We start from the raw sequence: 21,403 nt of genomic DNA, 5'->3' as shown, positions 1-21,403 counted from the left end.
GGTTCGAGCTGGCAGCGTACACCATCGAGCATATTATCGGCTGTCCACAACGTGGTGTAAGCAGCTCCTATTGTTGAACAAGTCACACTGACCGACGCTGTACGGAAAGGCACAGAAGGTCCGCATCAGAAACTGGTGATATCGAATTGCAGCTCCCGAGAACTGCCACTGTTCCAGCCGATCATACGTCCAATGAAGAAGAGGATGCTCGTCGACATACGGCGTCGCGACCGATGTCTAGTGTCATGCCTGGGCAAGCTCAAACCGGAGGCGAGCTACCGCGGGCACCGGACGTAAGTTAGCTGCATACTCACGCCAGCAATAGACGGGCAAACACATGTAAATGTGATTCAGGACGAAGCAGTGGATCGAGGTATACGTCGGAATGAAAGAATGGATAACAGAAACGGAGTGGGAATAGTCAGAGCTCAGCATATCAACCCGGACAAGCATCAAAGGGGAGGTACAGAGGAAACACGGCTCAACAAAGACTATGCAGTCAGACACCAGATGGTCCTAGTAGCGGCTAAATCGTCCAGGATCTCCGAATGCGGCCTTAACATCGCGCGAACGATGCCATACTCTGTCACAGACTCCAGGATATCGAAGAAATGTGTGATAGTAGATAGACTTGATGTCGCTTGCCTGCTAGACGAAGTCACCGATAGCATGCCCTGCTATTCATCGCGCGTCATACTGTCCTGACCCCTCGTAAAGCCTGCACTCGCCTGAGTAGCATGTCATGGTTCGTGGGAACCCGTTGACAGCGTCATATCACGACAGACTTCATGAGCAGAGCGCGGAGAAAGTCGAGCCAGATGCTTGAGATATTCAAGGCTAATATATACCCTATGTGGTTGCCTTAATACTGTTGAGCCGTACAACGAGGGGCAGTAGCGAAACGTTCTCGCTAGACGCGTAGAATTGAACACAGTCGAGGTGTACCTGCCAGAGACGTCGTCAGGTCAATACAGCAGCATACGTATGCACCAAGTCCACGAACCTTGAACCTACAGAGGCCGAAAAGGTCAGTAAAGCGCGAGAGACAGGAATCACTGCGTTCTTACCAGTGATTGAAGTTGTCTCGAATTTGCTAAGAAGTCCCACTCTTCGCCATGGCTTTGTCTCCATCCGCAGCGTCAGCGGCGGCCAGAGCTAAGCTGACTAGCCGATTTGGTGAATGAAGACGTGTAAAGGGCGAAAGTTGAGCAAGTCACTATCAACTTTGAGTATGCCTGAAGGCAAATCGTCAGTCCGATGCGATCGAGCATTCGATCATCTGCTTACCTTGAGCAGCTTCGAGCTGGTAAGCATGCACTCCTTCAAGCACGTATCAAGGAAATCCACGTGGTCACGCAACAGCTGGTCCACCGTCTCACCTTGCCGGCTTCCAGCTTGTCTCAAGCTTGCGCCATTCGGTTCCAGTACCTCGAAGGTGGCAACGCAAGAATTGCTGCACAACGCGAGCATCCTCGCCCTAAGTAGGAACACACGCTTGCGCCAGTTCTGGAAATCAGCCTGCCAGTCGGCGGGCGACGGCGCAGCAGCGCCGGGAGGATGTGTAGGTGCTCGCCAAGGTGTAGTCTTGTGTTCAATCCACATAGATGACAAGGACTGCTCAACATGCTTGAGGTGCAGCAGGAAACGGAAGACCAGTTGATAGCGGAGGATCGTCTTGCGCGAGATCACGAGCGAGAGGGGAAACTTCACAGTATAGTCGAGAGTCAATGCGTCAATGGCTAAATGATTGACAGCGCGAATCGTCAGACCAATATACCGAGGAGCAACGCGGACATACCGAGAATCTGCTTCTTGTCATCTTTTTCTTTCTCCCGCTCCTTCCTGGTCTCTCATGGGCATGTCCATCAACAGCATCGCCTCCTCGTTTCCCAGCACACCGCTCACGCTCACAACCTTCAGCAGCCACTCGTATAACCCGCTGTTTGACATGGTCACACGCAGGTCCTCTCGGAACATTGCATCTTCACCCTGAGTGTCTGTATTCAGCGCGAGATCAAGCAGACTCTGTAGCTTCACCAAAGACGCCGACTTGGCTGACTTTCGTAGTTCGGAATGCGAGAGGTCAAGGAGATGCGTGAGGAACGAGGATTGGGAGAGGAAGAAGAACCGCTTCAATGACCGCAAACGTGGTATGAGTTGCTGATCACGTAGCAGAAGCTCCAGTAGAGTCTTGTTCGCATGCGCGTATGCATCGTCGATAGACTTGAAGAACCTACACAGAGGTGATGAGAATCCGTTCCACGACTGAATGGTACACACGTACTTGTCGTCCTGAAGGGACAGATCGTCGTCGTCCCCGTCCGCTGCCGCTCGTCGTATCTCAATTCCGCATTCCTGGATGACGTTCAAATACTTCCCGGCAAGCAGCATCTTCGATTTCCATCGTTCCAACATCGGTGGCACGCAGGCACCTCCGGGCAGATGTCCGCCGACACTCCTGGGCGGAGGCACGCCGGTTTGGTGGCGTTTGGACGAGCCGCCGGGCACTGTCCCATCGCGCAGCTATCGAACTGTTGTAAGTGCAACGCCGGTGATCAAGCACAATTCACGGACAGTATACCGTCGCTCCCAGTACTCGTCCGTGTAGTCCACGTCGAGCGTCCCGCGATCTATGAATTTGCTCTCTTTGATGCACAGCTCCTCATACGGATCGACCAGTCGGCCCGTCCGGATCCACTTCTGCACCATCTCGACGTACGGCTTGCCCGCCGCGCGCATGAGTGCCCCGTACAGCGCCCGGGCAGCGGGGTCACCAGACATGTTCTGCATCCGCTCGTGAAGGATCGCGAGCACCTCGCCGCCCTTCACGGGTATGCCGCTCGCGCCGCCATCCATACCCTTGTTGATGTCAGAGAGGACCGCCTTGAGATTCGCGCCTCCAAGACCGAGAGCCTCGTTGCGCGCGTCTTCCTCTGCGTCGGAGGAGCCGCCAGACTCGGAGTCGGACAATGTCGCTGAAGGGTCGTCGGCCGTGGCGAGCTCGGTGATCAGGAGGTAGAGCAGTGAAAGCGTGTGCAGAGTGGGATGGACATAGAACCAGAGCTTCTGGAGCGTGAACTGGGCAGACGTAGCAAAGGCGTGCTCGAGCTGGGAAGCAAGACCTGGTAGTCCTTGAGCATGTCGCGCATCGCGGCACATAGGGCGTGGTTGACGAGACCGAAGTCAAGGAGACTTCTCTGCTCAATGAACGCCGTGACAGCCGTGTAGTATGTCGCCAGTGGCAAAATGCGCTCCACGAGATCGCGCAGAGACGCGTCTGCCTGCAGCGGTCAGAAAACCGCTTACTGAGACAGCGGCGCACATACCGAGTGAAGGCGCCACGACAATCGCACGCCCTGCAGGGGTCGTCGTCTCCACGGAGTAGTCCGGTGGTAGGCTATGTGGGTGCCCTCGATTCCCTGTTGCGCGAACTTGAGATTGCACACGAAGCGCGTGCAGACTCGGTACGACCATCAACACGAAGAGGAGATCTTCCAGGATGAGAGCCTCCTGGATCTCCACCGGAACGCCATCCAGCTGTCCTTCGCCCTGCCCTTCCCTTGTGTTTATCGCGTGGGCCGCCGATCCCGAGACACGCGTGAGTTGAGCGGTGCGCGAACGAATGAGGTTTCGGCGATGAAAGACGGCTCTCTATCTGAAGTCGAGTTTCAGCCTCGTAGCCTCGTATCTCGCACGCGGAGTTATACCTAGGACGAGACTTCCGCGCAACGGTGGTAGCGCATCGTTTGCCGGTTCGACTAGGCCCTCCTCGAGATACTGGCGGGTTCGTCTGACGGATGCAATAGTACCTGTCACCTATTCAGAAGATCAGACAATCGGTGTGCCATTGTTCAAGCGCGACACACCTTGTTGTACTCCTTTGTCGACAATGTCAAGTTCTTTTTGCGCGAGCTTGGCCGACCATGTGGAGTATACGGATCCATGTGAACCGCGAACCGAGAGAGTCAACCTGAAGGGGTTGATACAGTTATATCTATAGTGTTCCGATTAACTTGAAGAACAGAGTCGCTCCGTAGTCAGTTTTCGTACATTATTACACAGAAAGCTGGCACAACTTTGTCTGAAGATAGACCCGTATGCAACTGCCACCCGAGAGCGAGACGAGGACGAGGACGAGGACGAGGACGAGGACGATGAGTGTCATTGAGAACGCGTTGACCGACGAACGCGGTAGCTCAATGCACGTGACCTTGTTATCCCAGGTTTAGGCGCTCCCCGGCCGCTTTTGACTAGCTTCCGTTGCAGACCATAAAGCCCCGACGTCGTCTAGGACGACGAGCACGCCTGGCGATGCGCGACGCCAATGTATACCATCTCAAAAGGGCGCTGCCCCGAATGGTCAGTGGAAGAATAAATCCTGATGCGTGGGTCACTGATGTTTGGTTGCAGAGCTGGCATCCGCGCAACCTCTACAACCTTTGGTGTCGGTCTGCTGGCGTGAAGGCGAAGGAAATTGACTTCAGAAACACGAATTTGACCCTATTTGCCCAACGTTGGAGGGCAAAGTCTTTGCTCCGCGCATACCACGGCGACTACATCAAGGAGACGATATTCAAGCGGTGGTACCTACCGGAAACACTCCCGGACGTTCGTCGGCAGTCTGAAAAGACGAGTGCCGACGCAGCGTCGCTGAACAAGTGGGCCAAGCGCGAGGAGACGGCTGCTAAGGAGATGAAGCGGCTCGAGGAGGAGCATCAGAAGGGTCTGGCTCCCGTCGGCAGTCTGATGTTCAGGGAGGTGGAGAGGCGGATAGACGTGCTCGTCTTTCGGAGCTGCCTGCGCAGAGTGTGTACGAGGCTCGGAGACTGGTGGTGCACGGCGACGTGATGCTCAATGGGAAGAAGGTGTGTAGCGCACTGTCTCAGTGTTCGCTGCGCTAATCAACCTTGCAGCACACGAACCCCAATACAAGGCTCGCGCCTGGGGATATGATCTCTGTGGATCCTCGGGCCATCAGATTCCTTCAAGCAAAGGCCGCCCCAAAGGAAAAAGTAAATGAGATCAGCGAAAAGGACGAGGCGGCGGACGAAGCATATGCAGACGCGGAGTCTGCCGACGAGGAGTCGCACTCCGACGCAGCGTCAGATACACCTGAGGCTCCGAGCAATGCGCCTCCCTCTCGTAGGGCGGCCTCTGAAGCAAAATCCGCCTCCGACGCCAAATCCGGCGCCATGGACAAGTGGACGACCATGAAGGACAAAAAGAACTTGACGCCCTTCCACCTCCCCCCGTATGCGTCGCCCTTCATCTTCATTCCGGCGTACATAGAGCCCTCGTTTGCGACGTGCTCGGCGATCTACCTGCGGCACCCGACCGCGCGCCCGGGCTACTCGGAAATCCCGACGCCGTATGACGCGGACGGCGAGCTTATGCGTATGGGCTGGGAGTGGTACTCGAAGCGGCGCTCACGGATTCGCAGCAAGAGTCAGCTGGCGAGGATGCCGGAGAACAGGTTGCAGGGTAAATTGACGTCGGGGTCATTCTAGGGTATGTTCGTTTATTGCGCTAGATAATGTGACGTGCTAGAGTTCATCTCACACTGCTCGTTGGCGCTGCAAACGTCTGGTCACCGAATCATCGAGACATGCCTTCATAGGTAAGAGTGGTATGACAAATGGGCTGAGCTAGAAGTATCTCATGATACGTGAGACGTGCGTATTGACCTCCTGACATGCTGTTGAAGCAGGCTACGCCAATTCACTTGTCGCATAGTCGAGAGGCTAGACTTACAACCTACAAAAATGGTGTCGATTCTCTCAAGTCAGTGAGCTTCAACACGACCTTCGCAATACGTCACGGCCCCGTGGTCGATCAACTGATATAACTAACCTGGACTTCGTCGGATGAACAAATACACCAGAATGCCACGGATACCAAAGCCTCGTGGGCAACTACCCTGTGCTTGTTGGTCGCCCTTGGTCACGGATAACGGTCAGCCCATTGATATCGATTCCAAGGCCGTTCACTCTCGTCTCCTGCCTCCACTGCTGAAGGGGTCCAAGAATATGACTTCGATCGAGGCGATTCCAGCAACAACTCGAGCCGCTATAACGCGGGAGTTCAGTATGGTTGCGGATGTGGCTGATTACCCGCTGAAGCAGCCATCTGAGTTGGCGCCCGGAGAGTGTATACTCAAGCTCGAATGCACAGGGTGCGCTTCTTCGCCCTTGTTCCTCGACCAGCTCATGTTGAATCACCCCTTTTCTTTGTTATCAGAGTATGCCATACGGACCTACACTTCATGAACGGGGAGTGGCGCATCTTTCCCCGCCTGCCGAGTGTAGGTGGCCACGAAGGGGTCGGCCACGTCGTGGCGATCGGCGCGCACTCAAGGAGTGGCGTCATTAAGCTCGGAGATAGAGTGGGGACGAAGTACGTAGTCGACAGCTGCCTGCAGTGTGAGATGTGCCGGAGGGGCTTCGAGCAGAGTGAGCACGTCGAGAACATGACAACGGCATGCGCTTATCACTGACTGATGTGCAGACTGTGCGGACAGAGTGATATCCGGATATCACGTCGACGGGACCTTTGCTCAGTACATGGTATGATGCCTCGTGTAGAGAGTCCTCGTCATCCACTGCTGAGCGCTGAGGGCATGATGGTAGGTGGCGTACCTCGATCACTTGATACCTATTCCAAAGGAATTGCCAAGTGTGGAGGCCGCACCTATTCTTTGCGCGGTGAGGCAAACTTGACAAACTATGTTTGCCAACCCTCGCTCAAAGCCAACGTTAGGGAGTGACTGTGTACAACATTTTGAAACAACTCACGGATACGCCACCGGGTGGCTGGGTCGTGGTCCACGGGGCTGGGGGCGGGCTTGGCCACTTGGGCATCCAATACGCCAAAGCATTCGGGTATCGTGTCCTTGCAATTGGTAAGGCTTCGCACCTCGTGCAGATTCGAGATATTAACGAGCGCGATCCGTAGACAGCGGTGTGGAGAAGCGGGACCTATGCCTTTCCGTCGGCGCTGAGAAGTTCCTCGACTTCAAGGACACAACAGACCTCGTTGCAGACGTCAAGAGGCTGACTGACCCTCTCGGGGCACACGCGGCCCTAATCACAACCCATGCCGTCAGTGGGACAGTCTTCATAAGCCTCTAGGCAGAGCGCGAGGTAACTCACATGTGCATGCAGGGCGGTGCATATGTCCAAGCTGCATTCTACATCCGAGCGCACGGCACCGTGATGTGCCTCGGGGCGGCACAGGAGGTTTCTGGCCTTCCGATGGCCCTGATCATTGACCAAGCAAGCATTCCGTTCATGATACCGCGGTAGGAACACTCATCATGGGCCTTTATCAGGGCATCAAATACATTGCATCACAGACAGGGTAAGTGCACGGTCGTGCTGCCGGCTCGAGTATACTCGACACCGGATCTCGTTCTGTTTTCAGAGGTCGTCAAGCTGTATACGAGGCGCTCGCCCTCGCGGCGCAAGGCAGAGTCCGCTGCCATGTTGTCCAACGCCCCTTGGAGGAAATAAACAGGTACGTCATTAGTGACCTGGCCAAAGGCAGTGCCCCTCACACTTACGCATACGCCGCGGTCAGTGTCTTTGAGGATATGTGCAAGGGCAAGTTGGCTGGGCGTGTCGTCGTCACATTCTGAAGTAAGACGTCACACGCACCGGTTATACTGGACGAGCATGTCGTATCTTAGCGTACAGCGTGTCGCCGCACCGGAAACGCTTTATTGTGCCGTTTGCAGCCAGGCCCGATTTTCTCGGCAATCGACCTGCGCTCAGTACACGGCCCGTCAAGAGCTGCGTCAGGACATGATGTTCTGGCCCAAACAGGCCTATAGTGCCTCGCCGTCGTGGCGCATCAGATCGACATGCGAAGCTCAGGTCCTATATCACCTTTGTGGCGCCGAGAAGGCGTCGTGTCGGAAACGGAAGTCTTCTTCGGTTGCGTACCTCGTCACTGTTCCGGCGGCACCTCTGCGTCAGCGCGGTGCCCGGAGACAGGCGGGTTTAGAGCCATCTACTGCAGCGCGTGTGAGTTATGACATTGACCTAAGCACTTTATCGATAGAGCGCAATGCTTACAGCAGAAGTAAACATGAGGTTGCTGCTCGACCATATATCGGCTCCTGGAATGCTCCGTTGGAATTTGTCATGACATGATATAACCAGAAAGACACCAGTCGTGAGCTGACTTACGTCAGGGATAACTCACCAGCATCCTCACCGCGTCCTAGTCACGATATGCTGCCTGCGCTCTCTTGTCTGCTGTCAGGTACAAACTCGCATGTTCTACGAAAGTTCAGATTGCGGAAGCGGACAACTCTGAAGAGAACTATCGTTATCGCCGCGGGTCGGGTGGTAGTACTTCTCTCCCGATTGCCAATTAGAGCAAGCAAGACATCTTCGTAAGTGTTAGTGCCTTTCATGGAGAGCGGTAGTATCTCTTTTTGGTCAGCTACGGAGACTAACAAAAATCATAATGCACCTCCGATTAGCCCATGGTCAGAATATCGCAATGCACGCAGGCTTTCCGAGCCGGCACAGAAGCTCAGCATTAGATTGGCTCACAGTCACTCCAAGGGTAAACACTGGCAGATGCCACACATCGTCGACAATTCGGGAGAAAAGCTCGTCACTGCACTCGGGCCTCGAGGCATGTAACCCTCATGCGCTGCGCACTATCCTCTTGCACAGCAGGTAGTGAGAACGACGCAGCAACGCTCATCACCAGCATGTGGGCCATGCGGACATGCACTGGTACATCCGATGTCGAAAGCCAAAGCTACCGCGAGCCTGACCTTAGCTTCAGCCCGTATTCAATGGAAACGTCGGATGCCTCGGCGTTCGTGTGCCTACTCGCCGAGATGCGTTGACACCGTGGTAAGGCTAGTGAAGCTCCCAGGACCCACTAGGAAGGCCTAGAGACAAACCTTGTCGTATTTCCTTGGGATGAGTAGAACGACTCGGATGCTGTGCCCGCCGGTCCCTTCAACCTTCGCGTCTTCCGTGCTGTAGGGATTACTAGCCGTAACGCCGCCCACATCATGCGATGTAAATATGTTTAGATATGGTCTCCAAATTGTGCTTCACGTCATTCTTCGAGAAGAAGGGCAATCGAAGGAAACAGACTGGGACGAAGGTCGTTCCGCTGAGTTCTGTTCTAACCGAAGGCACTCCGCCTCGACTGTTTGAGAGCCATGTACGTGACTTTATGTTTTAATTTTCTGGCATAACCAACGCGCAGTCGAGCAGACTTTCAATGTCCTTGCATAATACATTCGTCATTGTCCGAGAACTGCACAACTCAAAGAGCGGTGATACAATTTTTCGAGTCAGGATGTCGTTGAGAATCTGAGATTAGATCCATGCTCTATAGTAATACACCGTTCGTAGTACTAATGCTACTACTAGTCCGCTACATTCAGTACATACACTACGCTATACTACATACACAGTCACATGCGACGTTCCACACTCCAACCAGCCATGTAACCAACTACACGCCATATCCAGTGTCCAGATATCCGCACTGGTCTCGCCTCAGAACACGCCCGGGAGCAGCCGCCACCGCGTCCGCTCCGCATACTCGTCCCACACCTCGCCGAACGCCCTGCGCAGCTCCGTGTCCTCCGTCCTGAGCCGCTTGTTCGTGCACTGCAGCGCATACGCGACCTTCCCAGCCCAGAACGCGAGCACGAGCCACGCCAGCGCCGCCCCGACGCCCAGGCCGCTGACGTGCACGCACGGCGCCGCAGGGATCGCGGAGAACATGACCTCCGGCGCGGCCGACGCGCTCGAGGGCAGGGACACCGGGTACGCGCTCCAGTCTGCGCATGCGATGGTGATGTTCGCGCTCCCGGCGATCGGGGAGGCGCACGTCCCGAGGCGCAGCGCGCACTCGCGGAGCCAGGCGCCGGGCGCGAGCCCGACCGCGCTCGCGCCGAGCAGGGTCAAGTAGATCCCGGTGTAGCTCGGATGCCGCACCCATGCGTATGGGCCAGTCGTGACGAGCGAGTGGCTCGGTGTGATGGCGAGCTCGAAGGTGAAGAGGGGACCGAGCGCGCGAAAGCATGCGAGGCGGAGGACAGCGCCAAAGAGAGTAGCGAGCGCACCGAGGATGAGCAGGGGCGATGCGTTGAGGAGAGGCGAATGTGATGAGGATGCGTGAGATGGGCTGAGGATCGACGAGAGGATATGAACGGTTGGGAGAGAGGGGAATGCGATTGAGGTGGTAGCCAAGATGTCGAGCATGGTGCCGATCCACACCATCATCTGTCGCGAAGAACGTGCGCGTCAGCAAATCGGCTCTAGGACTTCCTCGCTCTCACGGCACGCAGAGGTGGAAGCAGACAGTAGCACATCGTATAATGAAAGACGTTCTATTTGACGAATGCCCAGCCAGTTAACGGAGCAAGAATAGCTTACTCCCTGGGCTGAGAACATCCGCCACAGAATTGTGGCGGATCGACGGAGAAAGCACTTGCCATATGCGGGGTGCCCCGTCAGGCAAAGAAACACTTGTGGAATCGGCGAGCTAGGTACGACCGGACGGCCTGCTCACCTTACTGCAGAAAGTAACCCATCGAACGCAGCGCTCAAAAAATGTTTTCCGTGCAGCAGCAAGTCGCACCTTCGGAGGCGCGGGTGGGTTGGGTGGCGAGAGCGATACGTGCACCGAGAGACCGGTGACGATGAGGGCGGCAATTTTGACGAGGGCTTGGATGGTGGATGGATCGACATCCACGAATGGAGCCAAGGGCCATGCTGGGGTCGAGAGCTGCATGACAGACACTGTGTCCGCGGGTGTGAAGAGCGGAGTGCGGCGAAACGGGAAGGCGTGATCCCGCAATTCGGGGATGCGGGAAGCCACGAAGTCGGGATGAACCCAGGCAGGTGATTGACGGGGAGCTGGGAGAGACAGAGGGCGGAGGACGAGGAGGGATATAAGTAGTGAACAGAACGGGGCGCGAAGGGGAGCGGTTCTGTCGAAGAAGAGGCAGCATGGCCGGACGCAGACTGGACAGATGCGGACGGTCCTTGGCAGAAAGCAAGCCTGTGAATCAACACTGAGAGCGCGGGGAAGCCGTTGAATCGCAGATTGCCTCGCATACGGCCTGCCAGAGTGGGTCTGGGCTGCCTGTCTCCCACCGTGCTGCCGTGTGCAAGCGTTACGTGCTGCCGAAGTGGTCCGTGCCATAGTTTGTCCGAGCCCACATTCGCTGTCGGACGCTCGCAGATACAGGGCCTGCGCGCTCCGGAACACATTTAGTAGGCCAGGAATGCGGCGCGAGGATGACAGCAACAGTGTTCATGAAGCCTGTTCGATCTCCCTTGCACGCGTGACGCATCGATCGAGCGAACAGAGTGTGCCGACATCCTGTTTGAATTTGAACCGTCAGATGGAGATTCCCAGGTCGATGCGCGAGATTTGGGCGCACCTCACCCGTCAATGATCTCATCACTGCCATAACAACAAGGGATTGGGTGAGTATGCTTTGAGACCCGCGTCATGTCCAGTAGGCTTCTTTGTGATCTTGCTGGTCTTCGGAATGTAGAACCGGCTCATCCACCGGCAGTCTTGTAAGTACATAGATATGTTGTGTATAATCCTGTCTGGGTGCGCGTGTGCACTCCCTACACGCGTGGGTCAATGTGCGGTGCTCTTCGTGTACGTCGACTTAGTCTTGTCTTTACGATGTTAACGTCCGTGTCAAGGACTCGGACGTTTGGCGCTGGACGGTGCTTCGAATATAACGTTAACCGTAATTATAACTTAGTAGAAATATTGCCATTTATGGATCTCAGTTCACCAGGGCCCTTCTGAGTCTGCGTCTGCGATCTTGTTGAACTCGTCTCAAAGGACACTTCTGGCGAGTCTTCCGTGCACACGGGGATCATCCTATTCCATCATCCGCCTGGTTGGGTAGCAGGACTCATCTGATGACATCTGCCCGGTTGAGATAGGCCCGGGCGTAATGGACCAAACGAGGAAGCCCTGGTCCACCAGTGAGCGACGAATCAATTAAAGCAGTAGTGAATCGTACAGGAAGCATTCTTTTGCGGGCAGCAATCAACTAGCCGTCTCTGGCGAGAAGACTCCATCGCGCAATGGCGGCTCATCATCCAGATTCCAGACTCGAAGCCCCACAGACCAACATCCAATGCATGTCTTTGTATTTGCCAGATGATGATGCTGCAACCAACGGAACACGATACAGCATTCCCTTCTCGCTTACGGAGCAGAAACGAGGCGCATCCCGGATTGCGTGGCACTGCCGAAGTACGCGCATACAGACAATACGCCACAACGCTGCTGACTTACCTTCTAGCTAGATCTGGCTCCGAGCCATATCAGGCGACTCAATGCGTCTCCCGTGTCCAGGTGGCCTTTCTTCTGCAGTGTGCACCCTCGTCTGATAAGTCCGTGATTCGCCGGTGAGACGTCTTCTCTCGGTATGATGCCCGTACGAACTTCAAGCCTGCCTTTCGCCGCTCATCGCCGCAGCCCAAGCCCCGACGTGACATCGTTCGTCCAGCAAGGAGAACGCTTAGTGCCTGCCTCTCTTGCTCATGAACGCTAGGCAGGATGCTGTGTGTGGAGTACGCAGGACCATACCGCAGCTCACTGAGGCGTTGCGCCGATCGTGCTGACGGAGACAAAGACGTACGTCCTGCCCTTCGTATCCGCAGTCCATTCCCACACCAACCCACTCAGGATGGTTCCCTTTCCACGCAGCCGTAGTGCAGCTGTCCACTGAATGCGGCGTTCTCCGCCATACAAGCGCAGCTCGGTCCTAAGTCTCGTATCCCGCCACTCGGGACCGGACACTTGCATTGAATCACTAGCCTCCGAAGCCCCGGGCATACTCTAGCCGAAAACCTTGAGCAGACTCGAAACTCAATCCATACGCGCGTCCACCAAACGCGCGCAGGACGGTTCAGGCACACTTCTCCCAGGCGGCACCTCTCCGGGAGTCTTCTTCGCGAACGTGCCCCCCACCACATATTCCATGCCGACATTCAAATCGCCGACTCGTCGTATGGTGAAGCTATGAAGACTGGGAAGGCCGAACGAGTGAGTTCGCCGGAGCGGGTGCTCTGGATCGCCGGTCACCCCCAGTTCTATTCCTGGCTGGTCCAATGGATCATCACAACGTTCCACACAACAGCGGCATTTGACACGACGATCTGCCTAGCGCGCCCTCTCGCACTCACGGAGATAAATGCGGGTGCTTACGCTTGAGCCGTCTGTTCTACTTATGCGGCCAACTGGAGGTAAGTGTGCTGTCGTCATGATGCTCGCGCGTCAAGCTTCGTTATTGAAATAAAGTCGCTTCCTAGATACCGGGCTCACAGTTGACCGGCGCTGACGTTCCCTGGCTAGGGTACACGCACCTTTTGTGTGTACGAGTGTACCTATCCTGGTGCACTCCACTACATGCGTCGCAGGGCTGGTCGGGATATGCTTGCCGAGTCAAGTCACGCTGCCAGTGTTCGGTCGCAGTGTCTAAGTTGTAAACCTAGGAGCGCAGATGCACACTTCGGAGCGGGCCGCTGGGTCACGGTGGGTTGACAGGATAGGGATAGGGTTCTCCTCATCGAAGGCAGCGTTCATGTGCGCTGTTTACAGGAGACATTTTTGACGTGCAGTGCCTTCTCACGTATATTAGAAGCTAGACGGGCTCCCGGTTCACCCAGGGTATACGGACTTCGGTTACTTTCCAGCACAACGGCCACCCGTAGCTTTGCGATGCGCACGTCTAGAAGTCGTTTGCTCCGTGAGGACTGCGACATCCTTCGGTGTTATTTGATTGAGTAATTAACAGTGTTCTCTGGAGTCTGGACCCGAGTGCGTAATTCCTACTTTCATTAACAGCTCTGTTTCCTCTACTCCCGAGACTCCACTGAGTATCTCACTTCATCTAGGCCCGTCTAAGGAATTATCATCGCACCACCATTGCTATCCCAGACACTGCGTCTAGTGGGGCAAAATAACCACTCTTCCTGATCCATGTGTTCGAGAAACGCAAGTACACAGTCGCGGATCGTCTGTTCATAGTCGATGTTATATTTTCGGCGCTGTCGTGGTAAGAGGTTCCATGGCGTGCGCATAATCTGGGCCCTCCCTTCGGGTGCAGCAGGTCCATGCGGTGCGCATCTCACGTTGGGGTCTCCACGACCGTTCTTCACGCAGTAACGCACGTTTTTCGACCGTGAGCCTGTTTCAGTCGGGTGGCCTCCGCAAACCACCGACATTGCAAATGAGAAGACCATTCATCCATCTTCAACACAGTGTCCTGTATCATGCTGCCGCTTTTGCGTAAGTTCGAGCCGTCACAGTGCGATCCTTGGCTGATTGCAACGCACAAATTCTAGCTGTCATAGGCACCTCTGCACATGGCTTGTCCGGACAAACATTTGAGCCTTTACTTCATGAACGCGGCGTTCATGGTTTGATGTGAGTATGAATGGAATCCTCGTGAAGGACGCCGCGGAGTCGCCACTGTCATCCGTCTCCTGGGAGGTACGGATGCGGACGCCCATACGCTGTTCCGAGGAGGGAGAACCTTCAAAGGTTTTCTATGTCGGACCGAACGCTTTCTATTATTATTACACGACATCGAAGGTTTGGTATCCGGAGGGCTACACCTCTGAGATGTTATGAGCATCTTCGCTGCATCCGGGTCCCCCGTGCCATTGCTTTCTTCTATCTTGAAATTGAGGCATCCGCAGAGTGGTGGATCGTATTGCCGACTTCAATGAATGCCTATTGCCTGCGGACCTGCGCAAGGTGAGTGTCACGTTGAAGGTTATAACATAATATGCTGTGCTACCTATAGAAGACGACGGTGCTCTCGGTTTGTGCGACCTGCGGCAGTAAGCAGGGCAACTCGCAACTCTTGACTGTCCGGTGTTCAAACGCGGTTTTCGCATGCACATGGGCCGGTGCTGTCACTACTTATGCGCGTGTAACCAACGCACCTGCTTCAGTCAGGGCAGATCCGTTCGCAAAGTCCGAGTCGGTCTGAGAAAATCGACTACTCTGAGAGCGCGGCCATCGTCAAGACCCCGGCTGGCGCGCATGCGTGAAGAGGGCGTCGAGAACTTGATGTCTTCTGGATCCCCTCCAAGTCCTCCCCCTCCTCTTGACCCCTCCTCCTGACTGAAGTACTTAGTCAACTGATAGAAAATGCTGCGTCGGCCCCAAGGGCTCGGCCCGTTATCCACATGCAACGTGGCACCTTCGAGTCGAGCGACCCAACAGCAACCAGGTATTCCATCGTCAGCGTGTCGCAGGGCTCGCTGTCTATTGTGACTGGTCAGCGTCGTCCTTACGGATAAATCCAGAGTCCTGTAACTGCGCTCAACCTCCGCTGGTACCTTCCCTTCCGGGCCGATGCAGAACCCGCATGCTTCCGCACTGCTGCTTCGAAGCAGATTCGAATTCCGAGTATAAGTTCCTATGTATGCCGAGATTCTGAGAAACATTCTGAGCATCACTGATCTGTCAAGGGAACCGCTCGCAAGACAGGGCCAGTCACTTATCAGAAATCCGGCATTTGTACTTACGAATGGCAACCGGCCAGATCCACGCCGAGGCTACTGGTAACTTACAATGTGGTTGGATTCTTCATGCTTCACTCTGATGGCCGGGCTTTCGCGGTCCTGTGGTCGACAGTGCAATCCGAGTGAGGTTTGGACCATCGGTGTCTATCTGACGCGAGGTGCAACTTGCAGGGTATCCGGGTTGACCCCAAGACACCAAGAAGAACGAAAGGCTCGACTATACAAGGCTGGACAAGTGTTTTAGTTGTTCACAGTGTATACTGACCCACAATACATACCGTGGATGCCACCATGAGCAGTCCGTTTGTCGAGATTTTGCACAAGGGTTTGACTTTTCAACAATATGCAATCGTCACCATCAGTCCCGCGGGTGCAGCGCCAATCTAGTCAAAGCCAACCTCAACTCAGGACAAGATGAGTAAAACGACACTCACGACTAAGACTGTAGTGGCAGAATCCGCCATCGCATCTCAGTACGGATGTCTAGGAACAAAACATGACCTCGACAGATGAAGAGACGCTAGTACAAGGCTCGGGTTCGCGACCTTGAGTGCGGTCAGAACCTGGCCGCAGCTGACAACAGGAAGATTTGTATCTGACCAGCTTCACCCGCTCTTCCCATGACATTGAAACCCGAGACAAGAAGACAGTGCACCGGCTCGGGACGGCGTCAGCATCACCAGCGCGAAGACATATGAAGTCGCCGATCAAAGTGAGCGGCGGCAAGTGCGGGGTGAGGTCGAGCACACTGAGTCGATACTACAACTAAAAGCTCACCCAGTATACATACAAGTTGATGCTACAGATCATGCTTACCCATGAGTCGCATGATGAAACAAACTCTACGAAGGATTTGTACGACAAAGAGCTAACGCGGACGCTCCGCGGTTTCAATGATACGGCCTCCGCTCTCTAAACCCGGGGTAAAGTTGATGAAACAAACGCTCCCATTTTCCGCTATTCATTGACGATTGTCAGCACTTCCGAGTGAGCATAAGACTCGAACAGTACGCTTACAAGGCATCAGAACCCCTCCTCCACGCTCCCTATCCCGTGATCCGTTTCTTTGTCCTGTACGCCTCTGTTGTGAGACGGCCCGCCGAAGGAGTGCGAGATCCCAGATCATCCAGAGCATCGTCCGAGTGAGTTGTACGCCGCTGAATGCCACTCCGCGCGCACGGGCCCAGCCCAGATCGGGGTTACTAAAGTCAGTGAGGTGGTACACTGTCATGTTCGCGAAGGGGTCCAAACTTTCCATCCTTCCCGGCGGCGTGGGGTGCAAGTAATGATGGGAGCTGTCGAGGTTAATGAGGTATATCTCTTCGGATGCCTGGCAACAAACAGGTCAGCAGTGTCAAGGGAGTCCGAAGGAGGGACATACAGTCTGTACTGCCAGTCTTCTTGACTGGCCTTCCCACTCGAGGTCACGTAACCATTCGCCCATGTACACACGCCTTGCAATTTCTTCAAATGACGCAGTTCCTCTTGCCACTCTCGCGAAGTCGGGTACAACATACAGCAGTCCAAACACCGTAACCGCAGCGAAATGTCGCCCGTCTGGCGAAAACCGAGCTACACAGCGGTCAGTTGAGATCTGGACGCAGAGACAATCAACATACCTGCCACAAAACACTGCGGAACATGTCTACCGCCAACGGGGACCAACGCTTGGTTGTTGGCAAGCTGGACGCTCTCTGAAGGTGGGACGACTTTGAACTTCTGCATAGCATCTACACCCGGGACACACGCAAGGCTGCCGCTGGACGCCTGCGGCATGTAGAGCGAGCCGGTATATTCCTGTACGTCCACAACCTTCTCAAGTTGCATAGCCGTGTCCTGGAGGAGCTGCGGGGGATCGTCCTCCGCGAGTACCAACGTTGGTGGCGTCTGTTCGTCATTGCTGACCGCTCCACTCCTCGGCACGATGATGACAGCCGAATGCAAACACACCGTGATCCACGCGTCCGACACGTCGATGTCCATGACCACCCTGTCGCTGACGGGCGGCGGCCGGAATCCCGCCGGCGCACCGAGCACCCTCTCCATGCCAAAACCGATCCGGCGGAGGAGCGTGCCGTCGACGAGATCGAAGAGCAGGACAGCGTTCCGGTCTCGGATGCTCATCACCGCGAGCACCGGGAAGCGCACCCGGAAGATGCGCACCGTGTCGACGTATGGCTGACCGATGTAGGCGTGTGGCGTGTACTGACCACGTAGCCCATCGCACGACGTTGGTGGAAAGTCGGTGGAGGCGTGAGCTGCTTCTGTGAGCTGGAAGGTAAGCGCGGCGGAAGGCGAAGGATCCGCAATGGGTGTGGTCGCTGCGTGTCGGTTGGAAGACATGGACGAGGGAGGTGAGAAGACATCGCTGGATCTGCGCCATATCTCGATGCCGCGGTGCTTGCTGGGGAAGACGAGGAAGCCATTGGACAGTTCGCATCGTGTGCGGACGAGGTAATCCTGATCAAGGTCAGAAACGGTGCGTCTTTGGACAAGGATCGCACAGTACCTTGCTGAAACGCCACAGCAGTCTGTTATCCTCCATGGCGTGGACCGACATCCCGCCAGTGCGCGAGACAGCCAGTACAGTCCGTTCTTCCTCGTCCACCTTGAAGTGCAGAACACCATCCTCTGATGTATACCCGCCCTCCAGCAACGCACCGTGTCCATCCCAGTTCCGCTCGACCACAGTCCATCTGCGACCTTCGGCGAATAGCAGTCAGCCCGTGGATCACGCAGCTTATCATTGAGCACTCACATAGTTCCTTCCAGCTTCGGGCGTCGTCAAGCCACGCGCTGTTGCGTGCCTCGAACCGCTTCACCTTCTCGAGCGGGACCTCCGGCGGCGCGAACCTGTGCAGGACGGCGGCTTGATGATAGACGCTCTCCTCGTTGTCACCGATTAGATGATTGACCTGCCGTGACACAAGTTGAAGCGAATAAAGGTCGTTGACGGGGACGAAGGATAGGATGTATAAGAAGACATCGACGGGAAACTGCAGTAACATGCTTCGGAAACTGTCCACCTATCGAGACGACTGTAATCCTCCAGCGCCGCACTTATCTGTAGATATAGCATTAGGTAAGAGAAACGAGAAGGATTTTGACAGGCTATTGTGCTTACTCAGGAGAATCTAAGGCTATTCAGCAGCCTGCTGGGGCGAAAACGACGATCAAGTTCTGGGCCAAGTGAGTGGTGATGACAAGGTGTCGTCGATTGAGCCCATAACCGTAGGTGGTAACTGACGGTCCGTACGGCCCGAAGCTCCATCTATAGAACAAACGTTAGCAGTGGTTCGTGCCGAGGTTCGTGAATCGTGATGACAGCAAGAGCAAGCTACTTCGATTACCACATGAATACAAACGCCGTGCAATGACTTCAACGGAGCGCGAAGGACATGGTACATATATTGAGACCAACAGAACGTCGCACCGGGAAGCTCCCAAAGTCAACGGGTTTGAGGCTTGAAGTCCCTGTCGCCCATTGAGATGCAATCGTTATGTCTGAGTCTGGTATAAAGGAATACATTTGCGCTTTATAGCGACGCGTTAGCTACTGGACTCGTGAAAACAGATACGCAACAGAAAACACCATGATACGTCGGGATTGTACATCGGCCCACGCAGCCCCTGTACAACATCGCAAACTACTGGCTGAGAATCGTGCGTACAAACGACTCGTAGTTGACATTCCCGTCCCTGCGATATATGAGTGGGGCGACGTAGAAACAGGTTCGCAACACTTACGAGCCAACTGGTACGCCCTTCAGCAGCTCATCAACCTCCTCATCTGACATCTTCTCGCCCAGTTGTGTAAGGACGTATCGGAGTTCGCCTGCGCCGATGAATCCGTTGCCCTCCTTGTCAAACACTTGGAAACCGCGTATGAATTCATCTGTGAGAATAGTCATGGTACCGAGTCATGAGTACAGGATGGAAGACAATGTGGGCAAAAGTGGGAACCGACCAGGTGTTCCTGCAGGCTTGAAGCCGTCTGGTCGATTGAGAATTGTCAAGAATGTCTTGTAATCGACTGAGCATCAAGGGTTAGAAATGAGGCAATCGCATCAAACATAGGTTTTGGTTGTGATTCGAGCGCATGACAAGTAACATTGCCGCGTAAGATGACTGCTCTGTGGCGACAGGACGCGTGAACTCACCTTCCCGAGGTGACCCCGCGATTATCTCTGCAACTTCCGCCTGCGTCGGATTCTGGCCGAGTGCCCGTAGAAGATCACCTAGCACCTCCCTTTGCACGGCTCCGGTTCCTTTCTTGTCAAAAAGCGCGAACGCTTCCTTGTATTCTACGAAATGTGATGCAGTGTAGTTCGCCGGTGACTGCGAGTAGCATGCCTACCTGCGTTATCGCTCTAGAAATATAGATACGGTCAGCCTTGCCCAGTAGAAATCATTCAACTGACCATTGTTTGGTGCAAATGCTAGGTGGAAAGAGATGCAGCGATGGTGGAAGACCTGAATGCAACGCGCCGCCGCCGCGCGCGACGGCGACCGATCTGTCTGGCGCTAGTTTACATCGCTCGGTCATGTGACCTTCACAGTCGGCCGGCTGACATACTTAAGTATAGGGTCGCAGTTATTGACAACATAATGATAAGTCCAATGTAGCTTTGCGGAGGCCTCTAAGTAAACATGAAGAGTCAGAGTTGTCAGTCTAGACACAATTACTTATCCTTCTCCTTATGATGCCATTTGGACTCAGAATTCTTGAAACATGACTTGGCGCCTACTATCGAGCGAGGCTTCGAGCTTCTTGAAGCTTCAATCAAGGGGGTACAGTAGCCGGTTCTTTGTCACTGCTTGATATCATCAATCCAAGTCTCGACCAACTGTCGAGTCGACTCCAGCCCGTGGATTCTCGATTAGGTCCAACAGGATGTCTGACGAGCCTTCGACGTCAGACAAGAGCATCATATGTTTCGACAAGCCCAACGGAGACGTAGTCTTACGATCCTCGGATGGCTTTCCCCATCGCGTTCACAAAATCATCCTTTCTGAAGCGTCGCCCTTCTTCGCGACCATGTTCTCGCTTCCGCAGACTCAAACAGTAGGTAATGAACCGCCTAGCGATACCGAGGTACCGAACATCCCAGTGGTGCCAGTCACGGAAGACTCGCACACGCTCAGCCACCTCCTACGCCTTTGCTACCCCTCGCCACTCCCCCCGCCTACATCTCTCAGCTTGGATGAAGTCGAAGGGGTGCTGGATGCCTCTTCAAAGTACGAGGTGGAAGTCGCGCGCGCGTTCTGCACGTCCGTCCTCGAGAGCCACATCAAGTCAGAACCCATCGCAGCCTACGGACTCGCCCTCCGTCTGCGTCTCAAGAAGGAAGCATGCGCCGCCGCCCTCGAGTCGCTCAAGCACGACTTTCCTCCACCCGACACGAGCGACGACTCCCCGATTTCCAAGGCCATCGCGCGCATGTCGGGCATGGCCGTCTACCGGCTCGTTCAATACCGGGAGGCCTGCAAGTCTGTCGCGCTCCGCCAGTTCACGCACGACCTTGCCGTGCTCAAGCCGCCGCGCAACGGCGTGATGGTGTACATCTGCCCGAAATGCAGCGATCAGGAGCCTGGCGCAAGCACGCGGTACCTCCCCTTCAAAATCGACGCAGCAAAGTTCAGGGAGCGCGCGTCGAGGGTCGTCGGTGCGCGCCCGTGTGGTGCTTCTCTGCTTGGCGACGCGGAGATCGGCGGGCTCAACTTGGTGACGCCGAGCAGTCTCGAGAACAAGTGCCCGTTCTGCACGGCGAGCATCCTGAAGGTGCTCAATCAGCTCATGGAGCATCTGGCGCGAGTTATTGACGAGCAACTCTCAGCTGTAAGCT

General features: G+C 55.1%; 8 protein-coding genes across 8 annotated transcripts; 3 read left to right on the top strand and 5 right to left on the bottom strand.

Moving 5' to 3' along the window:
* Nucleotides 1-1,139: 1,139 nt before the first annotated feature.
* Nucleotides 1,140-3,944, bottom strand: B0H18DRAFT_1123253 (gamma-tubulin complex component protein; the record flags this gene model as incomplete). The annotated part of the gene is made up of 11 exons (XM_048034658.1): nucleotides 1,140-1,235; nucleotides 1,288-1,739; nucleotides 1,799-1,847; nucleotides 1,906-2,233; nucleotides 2,285-2,523; nucleotides 2,575-3,122; nucleotides 3,158-3,277; nucleotides 3,327-3,549; nucleotides 3,621-3,655; nucleotides 3,708-3,816; nucleotides 3,867-3,944. 11 exons carry the CDS (start codon nucleotides 3,942-3,944, stop codon nucleotides 1,140-1,142), a joined length of 2,277 nt encoding a protein of 758 aa, XP_047888766.1.
* Nucleotides 3,945-4,251: 307 nt separating this feature from the next.
* On the top strand, nucleotides 4,252-5,558 carry B0H18DRAFT_1032577 (uncharacterized protein). Its single transcript, XM_048030131.1, has 4 exons — nucleotides 4,252-4,359; nucleotides 4,411-4,782; nucleotides 4,806-4,865; nucleotides 4,914-5,558. The coding sequence occupies exons 1-4, from the start codon at nucleotides 4,312-4,314 to the stop codon at nucleotides 5,505-5,507; spliced, it is 1,074 nt and encodes a 357-aa protein (XP_047888765.1). The 5' UTR covers nucleotides 4,252-4,311; the 3' UTR covers nucleotides 5,508-5,558.
* Nucleotides 5,559-5,603: 45 nt separating this feature from the next.
* B0H18DRAFT_1032574 (chaperonin 10-like protein) lies at nucleotides 5,604-7,810 on the top strand. Its single transcript, XM_048030130.1, has 11 exons — nucleotides 5,604-5,781; nucleotides 5,882-6,172; nucleotides 6,238-6,449; nucleotides 6,505-6,563; nucleotides 6,627-6,701; nucleotides 6,757-6,898; nucleotides 6,952-7,097; nucleotides 7,161-7,271; nucleotides 7,328-7,356; nucleotides 7,420-7,512; nucleotides 7,576-7,810. Exons 1-11 carry the CDS (start codon nucleotides 5,693-5,695, stop codon nucleotides 7,631-7,633), a joined length of 1,305 nt encoding a protein of 434 aa, XP_047888764.1. The 5' UTR covers nucleotides 5,604-5,692; the 3' UTR covers nucleotides 7,634-7,810.
* A 1,720-nt stretch (nucleotides 7,811-9,530) lies between these two features.
* On the bottom strand, nucleotides 9,531-10,241 carry B0H18DRAFT_883111 (uncharacterized protein; the record flags this gene model as incomplete). The annotated part of the gene is made up of 2 exons (XM_048040955.1): nucleotides 9,531-9,720; nucleotides 9,868-10,241. The coding sequence occupies 2 exons, from the start codon at nucleotides 10,239-10,241 to the stop codon at nucleotides 9,531-9,533; spliced, it is 564 nt and encodes a 187-aa protein (XP_047888763.1).
* Nucleotides 10,242-10,404: 163 nt separating this feature from the next.
* Nucleotides 10,405-11,452, bottom strand: B0H18DRAFT_683113 (uncharacterized protein). Its single transcript, XM_048039152.1, has 2 exons — nucleotides 11,434-11,452; nucleotides 10,405-11,367 (listed from the first exon to the last, which is right to left on the bottom strand). The coding sequence occupies exon 2, from the start codon at nucleotides 11,253-11,255 to the stop codon at nucleotides 10,548-10,550; it is 708 nt and encodes a 235-aa protein (XP_047888762.1). The 5' UTR covers nucleotides 11,256-11,367; nucleotides 11,434-11,452; the 3' UTR covers nucleotides 10,405-10,547.
* Nucleotides 11,453-16,181: 4,729 nt separating this feature from the next.
* Nucleotides 16,182-18,844, bottom strand: B0H18DRAFT_1032556 (uncharacterized protein). The gene is made up of 7 exons (XM_048030129.1): nucleotides 18,682-18,844; nucleotides 18,316-18,621; nucleotides 18,067-18,260; nucleotides 17,177-18,017; nucleotides 16,939-17,129; nucleotides 16,575-16,887; nucleotides 16,182-16,514 (listed from the first exon to the last, which is right to left on the bottom strand). The coding sequence occupies exons 2-7, from the start codon at nucleotides 18,563-18,565 to the stop codon at nucleotides 16,426-16,428; spliced, it is 1,878 nt and encodes a 625-aa protein (XP_047888761.1). The 5' UTR covers nucleotides 18,566-18,621; nucleotides 18,682-18,844; the 3' UTR covers nucleotides 16,182-16,425.
* Nucleotides 18,845-18,878: 34 nt separating this feature from the next.
* Nucleotides 18,879-20,097, bottom strand: B0H18DRAFT_1032554 (EF-hand protein). Its single transcript, XM_048030128.1, has 6 exons — nucleotides 19,979-20,097; nucleotides 19,915-19,927; nucleotides 19,718-19,861; nucleotides 19,525-19,590; nucleotides 19,305-19,452; nucleotides 18,879-19,256 (listed from the first exon to the last, which is right to left on the bottom strand). The coding sequence occupies exons 1-6, from the start codon at nucleotides 19,979-19,981 to the stop codon at nucleotides 19,205-19,207; spliced, it is 426 nt and encodes a 141-aa protein (XP_047888760.1). The 5' UTR covers nucleotides 19,982-20,097; the 3' UTR covers nucleotides 18,879-19,204.
* A 396-nt stretch (nucleotides 20,098-20,493) lies between these two features.
* On the top strand, nucleotides 20,494-21,060 carry B0H18DRAFT_830371 (uncharacterized protein; the record flags this gene model as incomplete). The annotated part of the gene is made up of 1 exon (XM_048039387.1): nucleotides 20,494-21,060. A coding segment is annotated over one exon (567 nt), but the record flags the coding sequence as incomplete, so codon positions are not given.
* Between the last annotated feature and the right edge of the window lie 343 nt (nucleotides 21,061-21,403).

The sequence above is a fragment of the Fomitopsis serialis genome (assembly GCF_022376445.1).
Source record: "Fomitopsis serialis strain Sig1Antser10 chromosome Unknown B0H18scaffold_93, whole genome shotgun sequence".
Classification (NCBI taxonomy): domain Eukaryota; kingdom Fungi; phylum Basidiomycota; class Agaricomycetes; order Polyporales; family Fomitopsidaceae; genus Fomitopsis; species Fomitopsis serialis.
This window is presented reverse-complemented; position numbering and strand designations above follow the sequence as displayed.

Coding starts and splice junctions, on each gene's coding strand:
- B0H18DRAFT_1032577 (XM_048030131.1), top strand. CDS start 4,312: ATGCGCGACGCCAATGTATACCATCTCAAAAGGGCGCTGCCCCGAATG. Junction 4,360..4,410: donor AAAGGGCGCTGCCCCGAATG/GTCAGTGGAAGA, acceptor GTTTGGTTGCAG/AGCTGGCATCCGCGCAACCT. Junction 4,866..4,913: donor TGATGCTCAATGGGAAGAAG/GTGTGTAGCGCA, acceptor TCAACCTTGCAG/CACACGAACCCCAATACAAG.
- B0H18DRAFT_1032574 (XM_048030130.1), top strand. CDS start 5,693: ATGCTGTTGAAGCAGGCTACGCCAATTCACTTGTCGCATAGTCGAGAG. Junction 7,098..7,160: donor CCCTAATCACAACCCATGCC/GTCAGTGGGACA, acceptor ATGTGCATGCAG/GGCGGTGCATATGTCCAAGC. Junction 7,357..7,419: donor TACATTGCATCACAGACAGG/GTAAGTGCACGG, acceptor TTCTGTTTTCAG/AGGTCGTCAAGCTGTATACG.
- B0H18DRAFT_683113 (XM_048039152.1), bottom strand. CDS start 11,255: ATGTGTTCCGGAGCGCGCAGGCCCTGTATCTGCGAGCGTCCGACAGCG.
- B0H18DRAFT_1032556 (XM_048030129.1), bottom strand. CDS start 18,565: ATGTTACTGCAGTTTCCCGTCGATGTCTTCTTATACATCCTATCCTTC. Junction 18,261..18,315: donor CCGAAGCTGGAAGGAACTAT/GTGAGTGCTCAA, acceptor TATTCGCCGAAG/GTCGCAGATGGACTGTGGTC. Junction 18,018..18,066: donor TGCTGTGGCGTTTCAGCAAG/GTACTGTGCGAT, acceptor GACCTTGATCAG/GATTACCTCGTCCGCACACG.
- B0H18DRAFT_1032554 (XM_048030128.1), bottom strand. Junction 19,453..19,524: donor CAAGCCTGCAGGAACACCTG/GTCGGTTCCCAC, acceptor CTATTCTCACAG/ATGAATTCATACGCGGTTTC. Junction 19,257..19,304: donor AAGGGCGTACCAGTTGGCTC/GTAAGTGTTGCG, acceptor CATATATCGCAG/GGACGGGAATGTCAACTACG.